The following is a 20,065-nucleotide window of genomic DNA, read 5'->3' as shown; positions in this document are numbered from 1 at the left end:
TCCTGCCCATTATGAAGATATTAATTTTTTAAATTATAAATCTAATTTATAAAAACTACAATAGTTTGGCCTACCTACACAGGTGGACTCACCCATAAGTCATGAACGTTCAATCTTAGATGAATAAGTATATAAACAAGCTACATGAACTTTTTTTTGGGGCATCAACTCAGTGAAGACAAGCACACGGCCAGTAACAAGAGCGAATTAGTTCACAACATGTGAACTAGGAAGGCAAGAAAATGAAAACATTTGGAGAAGACTCTGTGATTGGTTTTTAAATATATTTCTCTATTGCAAACTTATGACCAACCTTATTTTTGGACCTGTGGTCAAAGGATATTTTTTGGACCTGTAAAGGCACATTATTGAAGATAATTTCAGACTTGTTGCAGAACTGTGGTGACATTCTTTTTCAGACCTATGGGAGAATAGCTTTGGACTTGTTGCAGACTTGTGGTGACACTCTTTTTCAAACCCGTGGGAGAATAACTCCAGACTTTTTGCAGACTTGTGGTGACCATCTTATTTTAGACCTATGGGAGAATAACTTCAGAATTGTTGTAGACCTATGGTGACCACCTTTTCAAACCTGTGGAATTATAATTTTGGATCTGTTTCAAACTTGTGGTAACACTTCATTCGACCCTAAAGTGAAAAATGTCGACCTTTGGAGTAGAATAATTTTAGTTTGAGTAACCTGTGACAATGAAGCTTGAACCTGTGATAAAGAAGCTCAGACCTATAAAGCTTGGCTTGGTAATCTCATACTTGAACATTGGAGGCTTGGACCTGTGAATGATCTAAGGTTTGGAGATTTTGTACGTTTAGATTTGAGGAGAGTTTCATACCAGGACTTGTGACCAGTAACTTGAATCTATGGGTGAATTTGCTAATATCTTTGTGGCAGAACTTTAAGATCTATTTGAAGCATCATTGGAGACATTTGAAAACTCTTGAAGCATTTATTTCAAACCACCTATGAAGAACCTTGAGGCAGTAGAAGATATTTTGATCTCTTGTGAAGTATGTCTCTGTATAAAATTTTTGTTTTAATCAAATTGGAGTTTGGAAAAGGTTGGAGCCTGAATCATTGAGGATTGGAGTCCTCAACCAAGATTGAAGTGCTATGGAATAAAATTAAAAATTAAGGAAAAATAACATCTCTCTCAAAACCGAAAAAGAAGAATAAAAGAGGAAAGAATAAATCTCAAACAAAAAACTAAGGGAAAAAGAATAAATATGTGAAAAATTAGAAGCAAAGTTGTCTTTCTAAAGAAGGTGTTGAACCAGTTCAATAGAAGTTTACAAAGTTCCCAAACCCCTGAAGTCATCCTCAACTCTCAAAGACCACAACATATGACAAATCAAGGCTTGGCTGCATAGGTGAATCATCAAACTCAAAGGAGAACACTAGTACTCATCATGAAGAAATGCAAAAAATCTATGTTGATGCTCTTTTCAAATATCAATGAGGAGAGAAGAAATTCTATCCAAGTCAAAGATCTTACAATAATCCAAGAATTGAGAAGAAGTCTTTTCCAGAAAAAGATGTCACATCAAGCCAAGGCTACCCTAACATGTATCAAACTATTTTTTTTTGGTCATTGTTTCTTTTGTAAAATTTTTGGTCACCAAGCTAAGCATTGCAAGGCTTATGGAAGCAATAAGGATGATAATTCAATAAGGTATAGGATCAATTATCCAAATAAGTCTGTTGATTCATGGAAACAAGATTAGGTCAAGACTTATAACTCATTTGATCCTTTGTCAAAGAATAGTTTAGAATGCTCCAAATGTAATAATCTAGGTCATGAAGCACAAAATTGTCCACTTGAGCCAAAAGGAAAGATTTGGAGAAGAAAGGAATCTACTACAGATAAATGTGGTCTAGCTTTGTGTGCACAAAATGAGGAAAACAAATGGTTTGTAGATAGTGGATATTCTAAGCACATGATTGGTGACCAAAATAATTTTATCTCACTAGACAAAAAGGATGTAAATGTGTCTTTTGGAAGTGGATTTGCTAATATTGTTCATAAAGGCACACTGACTCTTGTTAACAACAAAGGGAAAGCACAAAACATGCTACTCGTTGAAGGACTTAAAACACAATCTTCTAAGCGTCAACCAAATTTATGACCAAGGACATGATATTATTATTAGTGTTGAGGATAGTGAGATATGAAAATATTCATCAAGAAAACTTGTGGGAAAAGGAGTAAGAAAATCAGATAATGTATATGTTCTTATTAAAATTCAAGAAGAAAAATGATACATAAGTCAAGAAGATGAAAATTGGTTATGGCAGAAGCAATTGGAACATCTAAACTTTGACAATTTGGTGAAGATCAACAAAACACAAGAAGTAAGAGACATTCCCATAATTTTAAAATTTGAAAAGGTTATTTGTGGACCATGTCAATATGGAAGGCAGACAAGGACCAGTTTCAAGACCAAGGAATGCTTAACATCAAATCCTTTGGAGATCATCCATGTAGATCTATGTGGACCAACCAGAACTCCAACTTTACAAGGAGAAATGTACTTTGCTTTATTTGTAGAAGATTACACTAGAATGCCGTGGGTCTTTTTTTATAATATTTAAGTCAGAAGCACTAGAATATTTTAAGAATTTCAAGACTCTTGTTGAGAATGAAAGGGAATCAAAAGTCAAGTGCCTTAGAACAGATAGAGGTGGAGAATTTTCTTCAAAATAATTCAATGAATTTCATGAAACATGGAATCAAAAGGGAACTTTCTATTGCTAGAACTCCACAACAAGATGGAGTTGTTGAAAGAAGGAACAAATTCATACTAGAGATTGTAAGAACAATGTTGCTTGTCACTGATTTGTAGCCAAAATTTTGGGGAGAGCAGTTGGAGTAATATTATATACTATGTACAAGGCTCAACTTTGAACAACTAGTGACAAAAATTCATATGAACTATGTAAAGGAAGACTTGCTTCATTAAAATATTTTAGAATATTTGGAAGTAGATTATTTATGAAGATCAATGATGATTGACCAGACAAGTTCGATTCTTGAGTTGATGAAGGAATATTTCTTGGATATTCTATAAGAAGCATGATTGAGAGCTATAAGGATGGTCTTGGAATTTTCTTCTTCTAAAGGTTTCAAATTTTATCAAACATACATAAAATCAATATTTCTAAATGGTGACCTAAAGGAAGAAATTTTATCAAACATACATAAAATCAATATTTCTAAATGGTGACCTAAAGGAAGAAATTTTATCAAACATACATAAAATCAATATTTCTAAATGGTGACCTAAAGGAAGAAATTTACATGGAACAACTAAAAGGGTTCAATCTAGCAGAAGGAAAAGATTTTGTTTGAAAATTGAAGAAAGCCTTGTATGGATTAAAACAAGCTCTAAGAGCTTGGTATGTGAGACTGGATCATTATCTTTAACAACAAGGCTCCAAAAGAGGAGTAGCTGGAATCAATCTTTAAATGAAGATAGACAAAGACAATTTGTTAATCACATTGTATGTTGATGACCTGATTTTTGCTAGCAACAATGATGAGATGAGTCATGAATTTGCCAAAAATATGCCAAAATAATTTGAAATGTCAATGATTGGTGATTTATCCTACTTTATTGGACTTCAAGTAGCTCAAACCCAAGCAAGTATGTTCATCTCACGAGAAAAATATCTTAGAGATATGATAAAGCATTTTGGGATGGAAGAATGCGCTATTGTGAGCACACCTATGACTACAAATTGCAAACTAATTGAATATGATGAATCCCCTATGGTAGATGCTACTTTTTATAGATCAATGATTGGCGCACTCTTATATCTGACAGCTTCACGACCAAATATCGTGTAGGGAGTAGAAATGGTGGAAATATTCCAATCAACCACTAAGGAATCCCATATGCTAGCTATAAGAGAATCCTCAAATATTTGAAAGGAACTCTTGAGTTATGGTATCCTAAGAGCAAAACACTTACCTTGACAACATACACTGATGTAGATTGGGCAGGATGTGTTTGATGATCGAAAAAGTATTCTTTTTGGGAGTTTGTCTTGTATCTTGGCTTAATAAGAAGCAATCATCAATATCTCTCTCCACAATTGAAGTTGAGTACATAGCTATTGCATATTGTTGTACACAAATTATATGGATGAAGGAAATCTTTGAAGGATGTCAACATAGAAACAAGTCAACCAATCACCATCTATTGTGACAACACTAGTGTAATCAACCTTTCAAAAAATCCATTGATGCATTCAAAGAGAAAACATATCCCATTCAAATATCACTTCCTATGAAAACATGTTACAAAACAAAACCTCAAATTGGAGTATGTCAAAACCAAGGAGCAAATTGCAGTTATCTTCACAAAACCCGTTCTTCATGAAGTAGTTAAACATCTTCGTCAAAATATGGGGGTTATCTCACTTACATCCCCTTAGAGCATCTCATTTAATGTCAAAAGAAAGGGAAATATGAAGACAAGGGGAGAAATATAGTGACAGGGGAAGCACCATATGAATAAGTTACCATTAATATCAAAGAGAGAGAGAGAATGCTCAAAGGGGGAGAGTGTTGTCATCAATGACAAAAGGTGAGATTGTTGAATAAAGTTTTCATTGATATCAATAAAGTGCATAAAAGAAACACTAAGTCTATGTAGAAGATTCCCTGTTATGAAACCAGCTCACAAAAAGATAGAAAAGATAGATCAACACCTTACAAATAAGTCTCTTCGAGGGGCAACCTCCTTTACATTACACAAATGAACAATTCTTAGATTATACAAATGAAAATACTTCCTTTCTATATATAGGAGTCTAAGGGGTCATAATTGTTGGGGGGAAAAGTATCTAATGCAGAATGCCTCTATCCCACTCTGAAGGTGATAGTACTCCAGCAACAACTGAATGCAAAGCTATTCAAAGTTTCTTCTTTATGAGATGAGAGAGGGAAGAAAAGGATGATCTACTAACCGTTATCTTGCGCTAATAGTTGATCCAGTCTTCACTCCTTGCTGCTTGCTCCTAGCTCCTTGCCCTTTCACCGGCCCAGCTACGCACAAATCCTGTAAAAGCACAAGAAAAGGAAACTACAAGAAGCATACATCCATAATCGATTATAGGATTAGCATAAATCAAATATACAAGCATCTATTCATCATAAAGACACATGCATATAGAAGAACCTCAAATACTTTCTTGATAATAGAAGTAAAGTTCTGAGAGAGTTACAACCACAATGGGCCCAATTCAGCAACACCTCCCAGCTGAAAGAAATCTCCTCTTCACCTCCTTCAAGCAAAACACCCAATAGCTCTATACACAAACCAACAGCACTTCCTTACTTGCACAAAATTCCAGCCTCCTTAGACCTCATGAGAGAGCTCTATATATAGGGTTTTGGAGAAAGGATGAGTCATCTTGAGACTGGCCTGAAGCTGACTTGTGTCCTCTCCCACTTTAGTTAATCTTCAATTCTTGAGTCCACTTGGAGAATCTTGCTTCCACTTGGATATCAAGACCCTCTTACTCATCACTAGGCGAATTCCTTGACCCAAGTGTCAGTTTGGAAGCTTCCTGGGCAGTTGACACCTTGCAGAATGACTGTGCCACTTGGCCAATCTCGCCCAGCGCAGGTAGCCTTCATTAGTTTTGACCTTCAGCGCAGGTACAAGGAGGAGCAGTTGACATTCAGCGCAGATGCTCAGTGGAGCAGCTGACATGATCCAGAAATAGCCTGTTTTTGAGTGTTTTTGGGTGGAGAACTGATTCTCAGTGCTGTGGTTTGCAGACCTTGTTCCTCTAAGGGTAAGAACAACATGTTTAGGGACTTTGGATCCCTCAGATTATTGACATTTCATGCTCCATGCTGTTAGGCACAAAAATGTCTATAACAATTGCCCCTAAAGTATGAGGTCGTTTATCGGGTGAAATGATTTATTAGGAGGATCCGAAGTTCATTCAATCGGCTGAGAGGTGCCCTGCAATAAAATACAATACAATAAGTTATTTTTCATTCTGCTTTCATGATCTAGCTGAGGCGGGCATTCCCATGCTCAGCTTTATAAATTCATTTTGGTACATATAACAGACGACCGTCTGATGATAGACTGATAATTCTCTGCTGAAATTATCATCCTTTGAGTAGGATGATCATCTGCTGTAATGATGTACATATCAAATGTCTTTATATTTCCTGAATATATATCGCAGCCCGGATGGATGAAACTAGATCCAGGGTCTTCAATCTCGTTCGATCTTCACTTTAAGTACAAGTCGATCCATGTGAGAATTGCGTTGAAGTCGAACATGGAAAGACATCGCTTGATTACCGGTCAATAATGTAAACCGTTAACAAGCGCGAGAGGAATCACCAATAATGACAATGACCCTCAAGGTACTACAGTACAATTCACGTGGTGTGAATAAAGGACTTGGTGTCGAACACCACGCAAAATCTTCTGGTCGAAGGTCATTGATGTATACCTGTCGCCGGAAGTGAGAAACTTGCCATTGAGGCATGCAAGCTTCAAAGTACTGGGGGGGTGTTCCTAGATCAACTTCTTGGATAATGAGCTGAAGTCGACAAGAAGCGATCCGTCAGAGGAGGGCCTTAATGAATCCCACATCAGTGACACGGAACGGAGCTAATGACTTTAGTGGAGGTGAAAACAATCTGTGAGATATGATTCAGGGTGGCGATCATGGGTGGATGAAGGATAATGTATGGCAGTGGATGGGACACAGTTGACTCTTTCTGAACACATCTCTTGAACATATAACGACACTAATGTGATGGATCGGTAGCATTACCCAAAATACGAATGGTTTGGCGAGGACCATGGTGATGAGACCGGTGAATGAAACAACCCAACCCGATGAGGTACGGAGGACAAAGTGTCACGTTCAAGAGCGACTTGCTACCATCAAAGCTTCGAGGTTCTCCCAATTTTTCCCCAGTCATTTCTGACCAGTACCTCTTTATTTTTGTCAAGCTTGAGGAGGATAACATATGCTTGTTCTATAACCTGCCCTTCGGGCAAGCTTATCGCTATGTTTTAACGAGCCTAGCGATAGGGAAACTCGTTCTCGTCTAAAGACAAGTTTGTCGCTATTTAATCATTTTAACGAGTCTAGCGACAAAGACAACTCGGTCCTTTTCATTTTTAGAGAGTCTGAAAAGGTACAGAAATTTAACTCCAAAATTCCTTTTTCGTCATCTAATCCCTTAAGTCCGAAAAATTATAAAACAATACAGAAGGGATGAATTTTCGATTACTTTAACGAGCCGAATAAAACAAGCGCTCGACCTTTTTGTGCAATAATCCCTCAGGTCCAAAAAGATTAAAATCTAGAGGAGGGATAGCTCTTCCGGTCCTTTTAACGAGCTGGAAGGCCAAAACTCGGCAAACTTTTCATATTTTACGAGTCAGATGAAAAGAGCTCAAAGAAGACTCGTCTTTTGAGGAACGAGTGATAAACAGGGATAGCAGCAGATTCCAGGTACAGGTTGGAATTTTCCAATCACGGCAGTGTCACAAGGATGGCTAAGCGAAATCACTCTTCGCAGCTGTTCCTCAAAATGGGTAAACAATCATATGGGGGTGAATGATCGGCCAAATGGAATGGAGGTGGTGGGTGCAAACACGACCAAGGCTTTTATGGCTAATAAATTTACGATCACAATGGTTATTTACCGGAATAGGTTCTTTTTTTATATAAAAATGAGCTTAAACTCTGGGGGAAACATTGCTCACTGCTTTTATTTATTTTTTAACGAGCATGAAGACCGCGTTAAAACTGCTCGGATCTTGCGTTTATTTTTTAACGAGCATGAACTTTATGCTAAAACTGCTCGAAGATAAGTTCGCATGCCCCCAGCATAATAACGCAAATCGTAAAGTGAAGATCGAACGAGATTGAAGACCCCGAATCTAGTTTCATCCATCCGGGCTGCGATATATATTCAGGAAATATAAAGACATTTGATATGTACATCATTACAACAGATGATCATCCTACTCAAAGGATGATAATTTTAGCAGAGAATTATCAGTCTATCATCAGACGGTCGTCTGTTATATGTACCAAAATGAATTTATAAAGCTGAGCATGGGAATGCCCGCCTCAGCTAGATCATGAAAGCAGAATGAAAAATAACGTATTGTATTGTATTTTATTGCAGGGCACCTCTCAGCCGATTGAATGAACTTCGGATCCTCCTAATAAAGCAAAACACCCAATAGCTCTATACACAAACCAACAGCACTTCCTTACTTGCACAAAATTCCAGCCTCCTTAGACCTCATGAGAGAGCTCTATATATAGGGTTTTGGAGAAAGGATGAGTCATCTTGAGATTGGCCTGAAGCTGACTTGTGTCCTCTCCCACTTTAGTTAATCTTCAGTTCTTGAGTCCACTTGGAGAATCTTGCTTCCACTTGGAGATCAAGACCCTCTTACTCATCACTAGGCGAATTCCTTGACCCAAGTGTCAGTTTGGAAGCTTCCTGGGCAGTTGACACCTTGCAGAATGACTGTGCCACTTGGCCAATCTTGCCCAGCGCAGGTAGCCTTCATTAGTTTTGACCTTCAGCGCAGGTACAAGGAGGAGCAGTTGACATTCAGTGCAGATGCTCAGTGGAGCAGCTGACATGATCCAGAAATAGCCTGTTTTTGAGTGTTTTTGGGTGGAGAACTGATTCTCAGTGCTGTGGTTTGCAGACCTTGTTCCTCTAAGGGTAAGAACAACATGTTTAGGGACTTTGGATCCCTCGGATTATTGACATTTCATGCTCCATGCTGTTAGGCACAAAAATGTCTATAACAATAATATAATCAGAGCTGACATAACAATAATAATGTAAGGGCACAATAATAACAATAGTGGGTTTCTATGGGACACAATAATAACAATATGGGGACTACATGGGCACAACAATATAATAAGGGGTTTGTACTAATAACAATAAGGGGTTACACTAGTAGTATAGGGACCTAACATGCCCCTCTCCTTCAAAAAGTGTTGTCCTCAACGCTTGAGTAGTTCTTGATGCTCCTGTATAAAATTCTTGTCCTCCCATGTGGAATCTTCAGCTGGTAAGTTCTTCCACTTGATGAGATACTCTGAAATTGATCGATTTCGTAGTTGTCGGTTCTTGTTTCTATGACTGCTCCAGGCTCCAATAAGATTTTTCCTTCCTCGTTAAGTTCTGGCAATATTGTTTGAACTAGAACCTTTTGCAAATTTTGAATGAGTGGCCACACTTCTTCATCATTCTTCCATTCATACCTTGTTTCGTTTATCCAATCTGGTTGGATAATAGAAATGACACACAACAATGCTTCCACATCCTCATCCTTTCTTGAGAGTGCATCTGCCAGAACATTTTGCTTCCCTTTTTTGTCGATGATTTCAAAGTCATAACCCAACATCTTTGTGACCCATTTTTGTTGCTCTTCATAGGATAATCTTTGTTCTAAAAAGTATTTAATACTATCATGATCCGTTTTTACCTTGAAGTGTCTTCCCATTAGCTAAGGTCGTCATTTCTTAAGTGCGTGTAGTATTGCCAACATTTCCTTCTCATAAATAGATTTCTTGAGGGACATTTGTTTGTATGTTTGTAACCATAAAAATACCCAATCACCTACATCAAAACTTCTTTCATTGCGATGTTGATCTGCTTGTTGTTTCATTCGATTCTGCACCAAAGTGGTGTTATCATTTAAAAGTTGGAGAGCTTGTTGTTGATTCTTGATGTGATATTTCACTACTTGAATCTTTTTCTTCTTGATATGTCCTTCTATATTTAGAGTTTGAGGAGTGGTAATATCTTCCAGTGCATTACAAGATATAGTCGGATTCATTTCTTGATTCTCTATGTGATCTTTCACTTCTTGAACATTTTTCTTCTTGATATGTACTTCTTTCTTGATAGTTTGAGGAGTGATAATTCTGGCCATTGCATTACAAGATATGGTCGGATTCATTTCTTCTTTCTTGATGTGGTCTTTCACTTCTTGAACCTTTTCTTCCTCATCTTCACAATCTATGTAGAATAATTTCTTCTCAACACACTTATGACCTTTAGTGTATTTGTTATCACAACTGTAAAAAATCCCTTTTGCTCTTTTTTCTTCCAATTGTTGTGGTGTCAACCTTGTAGGTTGTGGAAGGTTAGGGGAAACAACACTTCCATCTTTATAGTTGTGAGGGGTAGACTTCCTTGTTGCCATAATTTTTCTTTCCACTTTGTAACAAAGCCCTTTTTCTCTTTTTTCTTTCAATTGTTGTGGTGTTTCTCTAAAGAAGGTGTTGCTCTTTGTATCCTCATAATGTGCTATAATTTCCTCCGTGAAAATTGTCCAAGTGACAATTTGTTCACGAGAGCAAAGCCATCGATACCATACAAGCTGATTTGGTTCCAAATATAAAGTTGCAATACGTACCTTTTGTGTGTTTTGCATATTATGGAGATCAAAAAATTGCTCCATCTGTAGTATCCATGTTTCGGGATCCTTGCCATCAAACTTCCTCATATCAATTTTTGGAACATGGTGGGTCTTCAATCCAACATTAGAGTCTATGAAATCATGATTAACATTTATTTTGTTCTCATCACGAGTTTCCTTTACTACCCTTTCACCTTTAGTGACCATTTCTTATAGCAACTTATTCAAATTTATCTTCAATTATTCCATCTTATTGTCCATGCCATTCATCGTAGCATCCATGCCGTCCATCTTAGTTTCCATGCCGTCCATCCTAGCTTCCAAGCCATTCATCTTAGCTTCTACACCTTTCTTTAAACCATCCATCTTAGCTTCTACATCTTTCTTTAAACCATCCATCATATTTTCTGTTACTTTTTGTGCGAGTGAAATTTGTTGCACTTGGTTTCGTAATATTGATATATCATGTTGTATTTTTTCCTCTTCTTCATGAGTCATGTTAGAGCTTTCAGGTTGCTTACTAGGTGTTTCCATTTTCTTTTTTAGGGAATCAATTACTGATAATAATGCTTCACTATGCCCTTTGAATTCCTTCAAATTAAATTTTCAAACCAAGCTTATGCAAAAATTTAAAAAATACAGACATTTTTTCACTTGTAGGAGCTCGATATTGAATTTGATGTACCTATGTAATTTTGGATCTCCAAGCTTTGAAATCATGACCTGCAATATCCCTCTTCGTCCTCTTTCCAATGCCACCAGTTTGATCAAAATTGGATTCTCCAAGGAAGCGTTATGCCAAATCTCCCACGGTGACCTGATTATAGACTAGTTCAGTAGAGCAAACTTGTCGACGTGCCACGTGTCACTGTTTCGACCTTAGTACCTGAAACTAATACACAGAAAATTAGAGGTCGTCTTCTTTCTGAACTTCTTACAATATTTTAATATGATGCTGAAAACAAAAGTTATGACGATTTTCCCCAGGTCACCTGTTTGGAATGTAATTCGGGAGTTTGCAAAAACGCCAAATTCCTCAGATCATATCTCCACAAATATAGTGCGAAACGCTCTGAAATTTGGATCTGAAGTTTAGAACTATTTCGGCCCAAATGGTTTTTTTTAGCTTCTGAAATGTCACAGAAAAAAAGTTATAGAGAAAATGGCACGATGACCTATTTGGAGCAACGAAACCCTAGAATCCAAAGCTTTGATACCAAATGTTATGAAACCATCGCACAAAAAGATAGAAAAGACTGATCAATGCCTTAGAAATAAGCCTCTTCGAGGGGGAACCTCCTTTACATTACACAAATGAACAATTCTTAAATGATACAAATGAAAAGACTTCCTTTCTATATATAGAAGTCTAAGGGGTCATAATATAATCAGAGCCGACATAACAATAATAATGTAAGGGCACAATAATAACAATAGTGGGTTTTTATGAGGCACAATAATAACAATATGGGGACTACATGGGCACAACAATATAATAAAGGGGTTGTACTAATAACAATAAGGGGTTACACTAGTAGTATAGGGACCTAACATTCCCTACCATAATCCAAACCATATGATAAAACCCTAAATATTCCCTAAAAAATTTATGCAAGGATAAAATCCTAAGTGTTAAAAATACCCTTCCATAAATCCTAAGTATTAAAAAACCTAAGTGTTAAAAAATACCCCTGCGTTGTTTATATCACATGATATATATGCCAAGTGCGATAGCTACATGGATACAAGTAATTTATAGTTTGTCATTAAATTTTTTATATTAAAAATGATAAAACTATTATAATTTAAAAGTTTGTCATTAATATTTTTTTAATTAAAAGTGGTAAAGCTATTATAACTTACCTAACTGTTAATTAATAATGAAAATATAGGAAGACAACTATGTTACTTCAGAGGATTTTAAAAGTAAATTTACATTTTTATAAAATGCTTTGAAATTTTAATATAATTTGGAAAATGAAGAGTAATTTATTTACATATATAAATTAATTATATATATATAATTAATAAATTAAACATAAATTAGAATATGATTTTTAAAATATTTTTCATTAGAATAATAAAAATATGTAACTTAAACAAATTATAAATAATTATATTTCAGGTTATGAAGCAGTTTAGTTGGTGATTGTTTTGTAAGTATTATGTAAATTATTAAATCAAGGTTCAAATCCTGTAACAATGATTATATTAGATTGTGAGATTTTTGGATAGTTGAATTTCCCAAAATAATTTTTATTCTCAATTCTTCCCAATAAATTTAAACGAAAACTAAATCCCACACAAACTAATTAATCTACACAAAATAAATATAATATATAAATAACCATTAAAAAAATATAAACACTCATGCAACTGGCAACATGGGACGAGTCATGGTTGCCCACAGCTCAAAAATAAAAGAATACAGATACTTTTTGTATTTTTAGTTCACAACGATATTGAATGACATTATTTTTATCAAAATATTTATGTTAAAGAGAGATAGAAATAGAGCTGAAAGAGCTGCTGCATTACTTTCTTTCTGAAAGAATTTTAAGTTACAGACATTATTCATGTCCCTGATTCATACACTGCAATGAAGAAAACTCTTGTTCCACTCAGTTTAGATAGGAAGAATAATTGAGCATGAATTACTGCCTAAGTCCAAATGAGATGACTTGCAGGAGTAGTAAAACACACAGCTCATCAAAACCTCCATCACACCCACCATTGAATACATAGATATAAGTAAAGGAGCCTCCCAAACTGCTGATGAACTTATTCTACCACCATTCTCATAATACATGCTTCTGCCATTCCTAATGCCCATCACTCTGTACTCAAACAGGCTCTCAACCAAGGCCAAGGTCATGTTTGTAATGACTGCAATTTGAAGAGCAATCTGAGTTCTCCCTCTGATTAGAAACAGGGCCCTGAAAACTGCATCCAAGCCATAGCAACATTCCTCCATCACAGACACAACAGTGGCCAAATTGCAGACAATCATGGCATGTGCAAACAAAATTGAGTAAAGAATTCCCCCAGTCAAAGCAGCCCCAATTCCCCATATTGCAGGCAATCCCAATATAGATACCCCATTAATGATTGCAGAGAGTATCACAAACATCAGAGCATTGAATCCCAGGACTAATAGACAGACCCAGATATAAGTCCTCACAAGGCGTTTCCAGATCTTGGGCAGTTGTTGAATTAGCCTCTGCCATGAAGGCCTATAGCCTGCATAAGTAGAAGCAACTGTATGGGCCACTGCTGCTATTGCCCAAAGTGAAAAAGTTGCCAAAAAAGGAAAGCAGAACAGATAAGAGAGTATGGTCTCAGACAGCTTGTGATAAAATAGATGGGTGTAGTACTGGTTATGGGTAGGGATTTTCAATTCTGATTTACCATAACCAATGGCTGCTTGGATTCCTAGTGCCAATTTGGAGACAAGGATGCGATCCAGGAGGGCATGGGAGAGAATTATAGCAGCAGAAGCAGGGCATAGCAGGAGGACTGCAACAGAAGCCAAGTGGGAGGAGTGTTGCAGAAACAGTACTGCAGACTCCCTTGCAATTCCCAGAGCAGTCAATAGGAAAAAATCATCTAATTTCCTTAATGCCTTTCTCCGAGACATTCTTGTAATGTAATTGCAGCACCCCCCTGATTTGAGCTGAATTGGGTTCTGTAATCGATCAACTGATCAGCCAATACCAAATAATATTCTTCCTGCTGTCAATTGATATATCCTTCAGGGGTATTTACAATGTGTATGTGTATAAATATGCATAAATGAAGCAGGAGAGTTCAAAAAAGGGGGAAACGGAAGTTTTGCATGGAGAAGTGGACTGGACAGGCAGACATGGCGGCAGACAATAATGAATCCACAGTAAACTCCGGGGAGTGACTGAGGGCGTTTAAATCGTGTATCCAAAGATGAATGAAGCGACGTTATACTGGTTACATGAATTTCTGTGCACGCCATGCACGCCAGGCTATTGATGTGATTCTTTAAGGTAATATCATTCACAAAATAATTGTGTAAAAGAGATGTGTATTTCTATTTTTATTTCTTAATTAAATCAGAGGGGAAATGTAAAAATTGAGTTGAAGGTATTTCCAAAATATGAAAAAAATAGAATTTGTAAGGGTAAATTATTATTATTTTTCTGTTTTTCAAGTCGTTTGTGAATTTTTAGGTTTGTTATATGGTTTGAGGAGCTTCGATCAAGGGGCATTTAATGCGTCAAAGTCATTTTGGGGCATTTAATCCATCAAAGTCAAGTCACCGGGCATGACACCCGGATTGGGCCACACCAACCATAAGTTGCCTTATAAATTTTTTAGCATGTCTCCTTCCTTAGCCAGGCACAACACAACCAGGCCAGTGAGATTTGATCCTGTTCGCCTTGTTAATAAAGCCCATGCCCATCCTCATTCGATTATGCTAGTAAAACTTAACATAGTAAATTATTACTATTATTATTTATGCTTTGATTTATTAAAATATATTTTCCTATTAATTTGGTTTAAAATTTTAAAAATATTTATTAAAATAAAAAAATTTAAATGTTATAAGCAAAGTCTTTCTGTAAAAATCACATAAGAGAATTTTTTAGCCTACGCGTTTGGAACCAACCAGTGTGGTTCATCATCTCGTCCTTATGATAAGCCACACTTGTTAGTTCTAAAAATATTGGCAAAAATTTCTCTTGTATAATTTTTACCAAAAAACTTTACTTCATTTATTATAAATCACAAAAATTTGGTTACAAAAATAAATTAAAATATTATAAATTCTTTTTAAAATATTAAATATATTTAAAAAATAACTTAAAATAATAAAAATTTATAATTTTATTTTAAATTATTTTAAATTCAAAAACCACACTACAAAATAATTCAATTATATATATAAATTGAAAAACCACAATACAAAATAATTCCAAATAATAATTTTCCAATATAAAAAATTATAATATATTAAAATTATACCAACAACAACAATAACAATAACAATAACAAAATATATATATATATATTTTAAATAAAAATGATATTTCCCTCTACCTTCCACCAACCACTTCACCTACGCACCTTCTTGATGTGAACTCTTTATCAAACCAATTATAGTCCTACTTTATTCATGATAGTGCCTTTTCTTTTGTTTAGTGGGGATAGTGGGGTCGAACTTTGTTTCAAAGTTCTTATTGATTTTAATTTTGCTTGTCTTTTGGGGGTAAAATTACCAAGTAGAGATGAGTGGGGGAGAGGGCTTTTATTAGAGTTTTTGCAAAGTTTTGATTTAGGATGAATTCTAGTTATTTAGTGAAGAAATCTATTTCTAGGAAAGTAATAGTAGCTAAGGTCACAATTTCATATAGTATTATATTAAAATTCAGATATGTTTTTGTTGGTTATTCAAGAAGCTTTAATTTTTAATATTATTGCGAAAAATGATGTTTTTAGTGTTGATTTTTTTTCAATACAAAATTTAGTATGAATTTAATGGGTTCTAGTCACGATTGTTTGATTTTCACAAACGGATCTTTGAAATGTGGAAACACTTATTGACAGATCATCTGAATATTTACCCTTTGGCTTGGGTTTTTTGTTGTTGTAGTTTTTGATAATATTGAGGATAATCAGAATATTTGTGAATCTAGCCTTAGTTTTGGGATAGCGTTAGCCTTTTATGTAGCCCTAGTCTCCCATCTTTGATTCGATAATGACATCAATCTCCACAGTTCTTATTTGGGTAAGGCTTCCGAACGTTCCCCTGCATTTTTGGAACCTTCCAACATTATCTTCCATTGGTAATGCATTTGCTGTAACCCAAAAGCAATTTTTTATTATAAAACCACTTATGCTCGAATACGTGTTGAGATGAATTTAAATAAGGGTTTTCCCATTGAGGTTAATCTAATGACTCCAGACTATGCGGTGGGCTCAAAAGATTGATTATGAAAATGTATCATTTCGATGTAGAGTGTGCTATGAAACAGGGCATGTAATAAAAAAATGCCCAAAGCATTTGTAGAATAACACAGTCTAGAAAAATTACCAGAGGCCCATATGGTGGGAATGGGCTTAGACCAAACAATGTATATAAAGAAGAAGAGACTCAAGAAAGAAGCAAAGGGGAAACAAGAAGAAGTTATTGTTAAAAAAGATTCTCCAAAGCAAACAAAAACAAATAAGAAAGAAGTGCACAAGGACCCCCAAATTTAGGGACAATAGGAGCGTAACAAACCCTAGTGAATGTCAGATCCCCCTTTGAATCTCTAAGAAAAAAGCCAGAAAAGAAACTTCATGGGTAGATCAGGTAGATAAGGAAGAAATTGATGACAACAAGGCTCATTCATCAAAGGGTGATCCATCGAGTGTAGCAAAAAATCCGGATTGGAAGAAAGTGGGGATGAAAAGAAAAAATATTTCACTAAGAAAAACATAAGTTAGTCAAAATTAAATAAAAAGTGGAAAATGGAATGTAGGTGCATTTTGATTTTAGGAGTGTTTTCGAAATTTTTTAGTTTGAAGGGGACTGTAATTTTTGTTTCATGGGGTAACCACTTGAGGGTTCAGATTAAGTTGTAGTGCTCAATCTCAAGCCATCAAGGAAAATTGTCACTTTTGACGACCTGACTTGGATCTCAACTTTCCTTTTTAATAAAACTCTCATGCCAATTTCTTTGAAAACAAAAATATTTAAATTAAATATAAATAAAATAGATATAAATAAAAATATTTATATTAAAATAAATTATATTAATTAAAGAAATTATATTGATTAAAACTAATATAGAGAATTTTAAATTAAACAATAAATTTTATATGAATTTACATTAATATATATTTTTTTAATTGTGATGAGAATATTGTATTAAATCAAAATTTGTGTTTGGATCACAACTTGTGCAATATGCGAGTACAATGAAAATCCTTCAAGGCAAGCTATACATTTAACCTCATAACGATCTTTATTCTTAGCAATTATTAGTCGTTTTACTATCATAAAGGACATAAAGTCTTTAAAGTGTAAATTCTCCAAAAGACCTGTAAATAGAAACAAAGTTTACACTACATATCAAATCCATTGTTAAAGAATAGTTGCGAGGGAAAGCATATCATTTCTCATTAGGACTCCTACATGCCAAGTTTACAACTTTATTGACAAAATCATCTACAACATAATTGTTCATTCTCAACACATTAAAAAAGCTAATATTAGATAAGGCTAGTTTCAAATTCCTTATTCGGTCAATAATGCTTCACAACATGCAATCCTTAGGCAAAGATCCATGAAAAAGGTGATGGATAAACAGTTGTGAATATCTCAACACGACCAAATCTTTGATTTTTGCTTCTTTGGCCAAAAGGAGACCTTGTAGTAATCCAAATGCCTTTGCTACATTATTTATGCAATTGCCTAACCCCCTATTGTACTCAATTTCATTTTTTCCATCAGGGTTGAGAATAACCCCTTCCACTCTTGCAACCCCCAGATTATGCTTTGAAGCACCATCAAAACTCAACAAAAGGATGTCTGAGATTTCCTCCATTTCTTCATTTCATCTTGATCTACCCTTAACTTCCACCATTATGCATTTATTGAATGTGTTTTCTTGCTCCTTGGAAAACCAAGAAGGAGGTTACTAAACCATTCCTTTTCTTGGGAATCCATATTTTCCATATCATTTTAATCAAGGTTGCCATTGATTTCAATATGGCACTAGCTGAGATGACAAATATTCTTGAGATGCATGGTTCCAGATGATGATGTCATAACTCTTGATTGATAAGGATGCCATCAGTGAAGATGTCAAGCCACTAATGAAGAGGTCTTTCCCTAAGAAGTCCTTGAACTAACTATAATGTTGTCGAGTGCCAATCATGTGTCTTGATTGGTGATCTAGACCTTAAGTGCCAATATACAAGCCTTTGATGTGGAGGACTATACTTGATGAAGTCATACATGTGATTATGTCATACCCTTGAATGTCCATACTTGATAATGGTCTTGATGACATGGTTGGAAGACTACTTTGGAACTTTCCTAATGATGTTGCACTATAACATATCATTGCACTAGTATATAATGATATTTTTGGATACATGATGACATGGATACTGCACTCCTACATGATCCTATGATGATGAAGAAGCGAAACAATGGAGAAGCTACATTGTTCCAAACATTTTATGCACAAAATTTGAGGACAATTTCAAAGAAAAATAAAATTGGTCATCTTGGATGCAGTCTTTCAACATGGGACCTAGAACATCTTAAAGAGGATTTTTCCTCTTTCCAATGAGCCGTTACTCGCCTCGAAATTCCAAATAGTTCGTGAGATATTGAATTTTCAAGTTAAAAAAATATATTTTTTATGGTGAGCTGACCTACACTCAGTGATACAAGTTGGCCTCACTTCAAATAAATGTGTCCCTTCAATTATAAACTAAATCACCATAAATAAACATCCAAACACTTCATTTTGATCAGCAATTCGGGCAAGAATTCAGGGATACAAAGAACATAAGAAGACAAAAAGCCAAGGAGAATAAGGAGACTGTTGTTTAGGTTGAGGAGAAAAAAAAGGATAATTTTGTTTGGGCATAAAATCTCGGTCTTGTAGCTGCACCTATGTTCTAGAGTTCATTACATAGCTTACCCTGAATAATTCAGACCTGTAGCTTTGCAACTCAATCCTGCAACACTGCAACTCAGACTTGTAACATAATTTAGTCCTGTGCCATCCATTTCGGACTTGTAACATCAAAAAAGGAACGTAGACATGTAATATTATTCTTTGAGTTTTAGCATTTAGAAGGAGCTCGGATCTGTTAAGGACCAGTGATCAGACTTGGGCTTGACCTTTGGTAGTTTGAATTTGGAATATTTGGCACCATTTGGAGCAGATTGGAAGTCCCAAAGTCAAGACGTTTGGAGCATTTGAATTCAGACTTGTGGAGGCATCTATGCACTTATATTGCAAACCTACAATGACATAGTATTGCAGATTTTGGTTGAATAAAATTTTTGTTTTTGTTTGCAAGCACATTTTTGGCCTTGGTTTAATGATCTCTAGAAGCGTAAGTGTTGACAGACATTGGAGGCATTTTGAAACCATTATTTGTACAAGGTTCTATGAGGATTGTTTGAAGCAAACTTGAAGGCTATCTTGACATTGTTGAACTGCTTGTTGAAGGTATTTAAAATACTCTTGAAGGTGCATTGTTTTTGAAGTCTTATCTTAGACGTGGAGTAGTTTGTCCAGAATTTTGGAGAAGTTTGAAGTCCTTGTCAAAGCAGTCTCCTTGGAACTTTTTTTCTTGAAGACTTATTAAGACAAACTTTAAAGCAGTTCATGAAGCTCAAATCTTGAGTGCTTTGGAAGGTCTCTTTGAAGGAATTTTGGAACCATTTTGAAAACATTCCTTAGCATTACTTGGATAGGTCAAATAATACTTTTTGGACTATCTTGTGGGAATTTGGAAGAGAACTCCGTGACATTGATACAACATCCTTGAAGCAACAATACTGAGGTCCATTAAATAACTTCTGAAAATCTCATTGTGTAGACCCTATTGCAAAATT

The 20,065-nt window shown here is 35.4% G+C and overlaps 1 protein-coding gene across 1 annotated transcript in view; it reads right to left on the bottom strand.

Moving 5' to 3' along the window:
- Positions 1–14,104, bottom strand: part of LOC149184166 (uncharacterized) — a 70,324-nt gene extending 56,220 nt beyond the window's left edge. Inside the window, exon 1 of the mRNA XM_089415252.1 lies at positions 13,199–14,104. Within this exon, the coding sequence (XP_089271378.1) occupies positions 13,199–14,104 (906 nt within the window). The remainder of the gene's footprint in view (positions 1–13,198) is intronic.
- Positions 14,105–20,065: the final 5,961 nt, after the last annotated feature.

The sequence above is a fragment of the Pinus tabuliformis genome, chromosome 3_2 (assembly GCF_031772625.1).
Source record: "Pinus tabuliformis cultivar Carrire ecotype Pingquan chromosome 3_2, CPIR1, whole genome shotgun sequence".
Classification (NCBI taxonomy): Eukaryota; Viridiplantae; Streptophyta; class Pinopsida; order Pinales; family Pinaceae; genus Pinus; species Pinus tabuliformis.
Note: the sequence above shows the minus strand (reverse complement) of the source record. Positions and strands in the feature narration are given on the sequence as shown.